Genomic DNA, 6695 nt, shown 5'->3' with positions numbered 1-6695 from the left:
TAACTCTGATTTGGTTGGGTGTGACAAGAACCCTTATCCCCCTAGTTGAGATCTCCAGATGCAGTTTACTCTCCTATTTTTCCTGAAACACGGAAAGTTTTGTGTTTGGAATCTGAAAATCATCATTTTTTTCAGAAATATTCAATTACATTGTCCAATAAATTAGGAGTGTGGCATTACAGTACTAAGTTTTCCATTTTAATACTTTGCTAGAAGATCTTAAGGGGTCCTTTATAATCTTGCATTTATATAGATCTTTTAACTTTCCAAATGGCTTCACAATCAAGGTCACTTTTTTCTTAAAGGACATTTGGTGTAGGATAGATGCTATCTTAATTTTATGTTTTGAACAGCACCCTTTTTTAAAAGAATGCCAAATTACTGTTTCTGAAGAGACACATTATCAGAAGCATTGGCTTGCTACTCAATTCTGATAGGCTGGTTCTGTTAGTGTTTAGCAAGTTTTTGTGACTCAATTCTCTGCTATCTTTTAAACACTTGACAGACCAGCTTGATACGTATTCCCCACACCCTAATTTCTTGCTGTTACATGATCTAAACCAAATAATTCAGGAACTGAAATGTTTATTTCTAGTTTACTAATGCGGTGCACCTTTTATCTGAAAGTATGCAACAATTTGCTGAGACTTGTTTAATGAGTAGAACCTAAGTTGAACTTGTTGGGGTTTTGAACAGGAGGAGTTTCAGCTATCAGCCACCATGTTCACAGAGGGAAATGTTTTAAATTAGTGTCTTCTGATGGGTTAAATTAGATTTCTGAGGTAGTTGTTTTGAATAAATTTCTGTGCTCAGATAATTTATATCTTAGACTATGAAGAAACTTTTCAGATAAATAGTCTTCATGAAATTATTATTTATTTTTTTTTGAGACGGAGTTTCGCTCTTGTTACCCAGGCTGGAGTGCAATGGCACAATCTCGGCTCACTGCAACCTCCGCCTCCTGGGTTCAGGCAATTCTCCTGCCTCAGCCTCCTGAGTAGCTGGGATTACAGGCACGCGCCACCATGCCCAGCTAGTTTTTTGTAGCTTTAGTAGAGACGGGGTTTCACCGTGTTGACCAGGATGGTCTCGATCTCTTGACCTCGTGATCCACCCGCCTTGGCCTCCCAAAGTGCTGGGATTACAGGTTTGAGCCACCGCGCCCGGCTTCATGAAATTATTGAGACTAAAAGGTGAATTCCAGAATGGGACTGTTGTGTTGTCTATTTTAGGCTAAACAGGAATGGTTATTAAATTGATATTTTTTGAGTACTTATGAAGGAAAATTAGTAATCCTTGAATAAGGATGGTTTCTCTTGGAGAAGTAATGTAAAACTTGATGTTCTATAGACTTAATAGACAAGGGGATGTTACAGAGAATAAATTCATCAGGGCATATGACAATGTCGAGGACATTTTTTTTGAGCTGTTACATCTCTGTATATGATTGTATGTTTAAATAGTTTTTGGAGATACTCATAATCAGTTTATCCAACTCGCCTCACGTATTTTGTTGCTGAGCTGAGACTATTTTAGTAATGGAAAAGAAAATGGAGAAATTTTTCATAAATTTCATAAAATTTATATTTTAGTGATGTAATACCTAATGGAGAAGAGCTCTGAATTAAAATTTTAAAATAGAGCAAGTTGAGGGTTGAAGAGTGAGGGTGAGGGTGTTAATTAATATAGGACAATAAAAAGAGGCCTCTGATAAAATTGACCTTTAAGCATACTGTGTGCTCCACTTAATAGAATCACTGATGACTAGGAGCAACCAGTGACTGAGTAAAATACAGCAACCAAAATCATTTGAAAATTATGTAGAGCGTCACTATTATAGAGCTTTGTTTCTGGTTTTCAGATTGTAAATTTGCCTAAAATAGTATTTGTTTTATTGAAATGTGGAACATTTAATTACAGAAGGCTATTCTGAATAAACCCTGATTCTCCATCTTAAAAGGAGTTTTTTGGGGGGATGTCAGATAGAAAAAAATAATTACAGAAAAAGGATAGTTTGGCCAACTTAAGAGTTCTAATTAATCACACCCTAAAGGAAACCCTGGATGTTAAATTTCTGATGACCAGACAATAAACATTTGGGGGAGGAAATTGAAAAACTGCTGTTTAGAAGGGAAAAAGGAATGCAGGAGCCCTGAAAATTAGAGTCTAAAAGTGTGTAGAAATTCCACATGGAACAGACTTGGTGGAAGCATGAATTAGAAGTCTAAGACAAGAGGAATTCCGCTATTTAAATTCCCTGTGTTACTTCTAGAAAGAAAAAATTGAGACAGTTTCAACTAAATGTCACAAGTGCTAAAACACAGAACAAAGCTATTTAAGAATCAATGCACACTATTCTGTGTTAAGTAGGGGAAAGGAAGGTTACTGGAATGTGGTAGTTGACCACATAGTTCATTCCAGAACACAGGGCCTATCCTGGACTTGCACAACCCTAAGAGTGAGTGCCTCAGAGTTTGCACCCTAGGTGCTTCCCTTAATTTTAGTCCTGGCCCTGCAGGACACAGAGAGCTTAGGGGTCTTTTCTTTGGCCACAAAACTTCCCATCCCTCCCCATTGCCTCTACCTTTTCATAAAAACCTTTTCTCTGCTTGCTTTTCTTTCCATAATTAAATATCAGAGATTTAAGTGTCAGTGTAATAGAGGAAAAAGAATCCTATTTCTGAACTGTACCTGCTTATAGGAAATAGGTCTATTCTTCCAGAGGTTTTTCTTCTGACATGGATGATCCTCCAACTCTGTGGAAGGCACCACAGATTAACCTGAGAAGTGCAGGAAACAGAATAGAGAATAGTTTGGTTTTGGCATGTTGCACAGACAAGACATTATAACTTCTCTTTCTATAGAAGAGCACCTCAAAGCCAGAAGAGAAAGGGAAAATTAGGGTCAGGGATTGTCCGGGAATGTTAGGGGCTAGCCGGTGAGGTACAGCCCTCCAGAAGTCCTCACCCAATGATACAGCCCAGGCAGAGGTGGGTGGTCTGAGTTACTGGGTCATGACCCAGGCTTGAAAAGGATTATTGTTCAAAAACTATGACAGGCAAATGGCATTATCTCTCAGCACCCCTTGAGGTGAGGGGTGCTGAACCCAGGGCAGACTCTATGCAATGGCTTATGAAGGATTAGCAGGTAGTACTGTCTTACCAGAGCATGGCAGTGCTGGACAGGAGTATCTTGACAGGGACCCATGAGCAGGTGGAGCTAACTATCCATCTTAACACTTCAAAGTTTGGTGAACAACTTTTCTTCCCCAACAGCATAGCTAAATGAGTCTTATTCTTTTTTCCATTTTCTCCTTGTACTTTCCTTTTCATCCTCTAATTCAGCCTATATGCCCCTCTACCTTTTCATCCTTGCTCATATTAGAAGGAATGCTGAATGGTGTGCATCTCTCTCCCCTACCCGCATCTAACTGGTACATCCTTGGAACCCCATATTGAGGTCTGCCTATTCCCTAAAGCCTTTGCTAATCTGTTGGATCACTTCTCTGTGTCTTTCAGACACTTTGAAGCATGCTTTTGATGTTGACTGGGAGGCACTTAAGGTGAGTGAACAAAGCTTGGAGTTTCACAGGCCTCAGTTGGAATTCCTGTTCCATCCCTGACTAGCTCTGCGATCTACAGTAAGTTCTATTTCCCTGAGCCCTATGTCCTCACTTGAAAAGTGAAGAATCAAATCATATCTTACCTTGCGCGTCTGTTGTATTATATATGGACATGTATATAGAGTGTAGAAACCCTTTAGGACGATTCCTGGCGGACAGTAGATATCCAGCAACCATTGGCTTTTATTGTTAACTTTTGACATGCTGGAACTGTGAGCAGAAGTGAACTTAGAGGAGAGGAATCAGGAAGCCAAGATGAAGAACAAAGGTAAGATTGGGGACAGACGTTGAGATCATGAAGCATTCTTAAGAGGAGCAGTGAGAGACTGTACAAGCTGCTAGTGACCAGAGGTCAAAGCACAGATGTGGCCACTGACTTAACAGTGCTGGGATCAAGGAAAATATGCACCAAGTTTTCTTGACCATGATGTGGTGAAAAGATACATAGCAAATGTTTATTGTATGCTTTTCACAACAGCCCTAAGTTGGGTACTATTATAATGGTTCCAATTTTCAGGTGAGAACCATAAGGCAGATAGTTTAAATGACTTGCCTAAAGAAACACAACCAAAAAGTTGACACCAATCAACCTGAGACAAAGATTATTTACCTATTAGAGACTCCCCTGCCCATATAAGCATCAAAGTTCAAATGTCTCAAGCCGAACATATGCAGCCTTTTTCTACAGCACTCCCAATCCTGCCTGTCCTGACCATACTCCACCCACTTTATTATTTCACTTGAGGTGCTGCCATCCACCCAGTTACCCAAACTCAGAACCTGAAAGTCATGTTTGGCTCCTCCTTCCCAGCCCTCCTAATCCACTCAATATTCAGGGGCTGTCAGGTCTACCTTCTTTATCTTTTGAATTTGGTCATTTCTCTCTACAGACATGAGAAACCTAGTGGAGGCCAAAAATGGCTCTCACCTAGATCACTTCTGAAGCTCCCTCGTGGCCCTCCTGCCTTCAGTCTTCCCCCCATCCCCGTGGTGTTTTCTCCACCCTAGTCAAAAACTTTTTAAAGCTCAAATGCAGGGAATGACATGACCATATTTGAGCTTTGAACCCTTCCTTTGACCTTCATTGCTCTCAGGAGAAAGTCCAAGCTCCTCAACAAGGCATTCTAAACTCTGTAGAATCCTGTTTCTGTTTGCTATTGAGCCCCAATTCTCGCCATTTCAATCTTCTTCTCCTGTTGCACCAAACTTCTCGTTGTGTCTTAAAAACAACCCTCCTGACTGATTTTTTTTTTTTTTTTTTTTTCCAGTTTAATACCTAGTCCTGGAGTCACCTCCTCCAGGAAGCTTTCTGTGATCCTACAGGCTGGGTTAGATGTTTCTTAGTGATCCTCTATTCCCTTATGAATATTGCTGTCACTTCATTTTAAAAATTAATTTATGATTATTCTCATGTTCATCTTCTCCACTAGTTGGGAAGTTCTTGTTGAGAGAATGGACTTGAATTCCCAAGAACTAGCACATAGTAAGCCTTCAGTGAATGTTTCTTGAATGAATAAATAAATGACCAACTTTCCTAACGTTACATTATAAGTTCTGAAACGAACCAAAATACATTTTACTCTAGAACCCATGTTTATACCATTATTGTATTTGCACATTAGGGTGGTTAAAATCCTTCAAGGGCTAAATTTTAAGGGGCTAAATCCTATCATAAGGTTTTTCTTCCACCTCTTGAAATTAGTTTTAATTTTTCAGTAATACATTTACATGACTCAGTAATCAAACAATGCACAAAAATATTTGGTCAAAAGTATTGTTCCCATTTTTCCCTTCTACCTTTCCAATTCCCACTTTCTCTGACCCAAGGTAACCAATCTTGTTCATTTCTTATATCTTCTTTCAGCTTTTCTTTTTGCAAATGCATGCACATGTGAAGCTATATATTCCTCTTTACTTCCGTACTTTTAGAAAGGTATTTAAATTTTTTTCAAATAGCTCTGCTTTTTCTGAAGTGGATATGTATTAGAAAAAAGAGCTTGTCAGTAGCCAGCTTGAATGAATTCACAGAGAGAAACTTGGAAGAGGACAGCTAGGTATTCAATGAGGGAGGGAGATAATCCTGCCTGCACACTGACTTCTGGGGATGTGCAGGGTCCTCCAGGACAGAGCCTATGGTCCGGGTATCGCTCATAGGCAGATTCTCAAGCTCCCTAAAGTTACATTTTCTCTGGAACTCTCCTAGGCCACTCCCCCATGATGCAATATCTGGGTTTGGACAGAAAGGAGGGTGCTTCCAAGCCCGCCTTTTCTCAGCTTCCTGGGCTGGTTCCAGAACAATTCGAGCTTCACTGAGACTCAGACCTCAGCTCCAACATTTGCATTCTGAAGAAAGACGGCTGAGATGGACAGAATGCTTCATTCTGGAAATAAACAATGTTCCAGGTCAAACTGAATCTACCAAATGCAGACTTTCACAATGATTCTAGAAGAAGTCTGGACAAGTCTTTTCATGTGGTTTGTCTATGCATTGATTCCATGTTTGCACACAGGTAAGTATGAATTAGAATACATCCAATAGTTTGGGCCTTGAATATAGGTTAAGAAGGCAAAAAATATTTTCCCAGGGCCAAGGGTTGAAATATCTGTACAGAATATCTTATGTCTGTTTTATAAAAGATTTCTTATCTCCTAAACTTCTATTCCCACATCCCAAAGAAAAGGCCTGCATTCTGTTTGGAAATCTCTCTTCTTAATGTGCACAGAACAATCTAAAAAGAAATCATCAAAATAAATGAAAGCAGAGCTCTGTGCTCTTTGTTATTTATCTGATCATCTGGTTTTAAAGAGTGCAATGTACTGTCAGAATTCTGTGTGTGTCTTGGAGATGTTAACTATAAGAACAGATTAAAACAAAGATTCTAGCAAAATACACATGAATAAAAAGACAATTTGTGAGCTTAATATTGGGTACAAGACTTATAAAAATTGGATTTCTCTCCTGGTCATTGAAGAAAAGGTACTCCATAGCATTTTAAAAAATATTTGGTTTGGGACATTTTCCCTGCCAGTGAGATTACATAATTTTCTCTGCTCCACTCCTGGTTGCTTGTAC

At 39.2% G+C, this 6695-nt stretch overlaps 1 protein-coding gene across 3 annotated transcripts in view; it reads left to right on the top strand.

Annotated features, from left to right (window-relative positions):
- The first annotated feature begins 1173 nt into the window (after positions 1-1173).
- IL20RB (interleukin 20 receptor subunit beta) overlaps positions 1174-6695 on the top strand; it is a 41070-nt gene continuing 35548 nt past the window's right edge. For all 3 annotated transcript variants that reach the window (XM_032265580.1, XM_032265590.1, XM_032265573.1), the window contains exon 1: positions 1174-6132. In XM_032265580.1, coding sequence (XP_032121471.1) covers positions 6017-6132 — 116 coding nt within the window. In that variant the 5' untranslated portion in view covers positions 1174-6016. The remainder of the gene's footprint in view (positions 6133-6695) is intronic.

The sequence above is a fragment of the Sapajus apella genome, unplaced genomic scaffold (assembly GCF_009761245.1).
Source record: "Sapajus apella isolate SASKATOON/1434 unplaced genomic scaffold, GSC_monkey_1.0 scaffold4, whole genome shotgun sequence".
In the NCBI taxonomy this organism is placed as follows: domain Eukaryota; kingdom Metazoa; phylum Chordata; class Mammalia; order Primates; family Cebidae; genus Sapajus; species Sapajus apella.
This window is presented reverse-complemented; position numbering and strand designations above follow the sequence as displayed.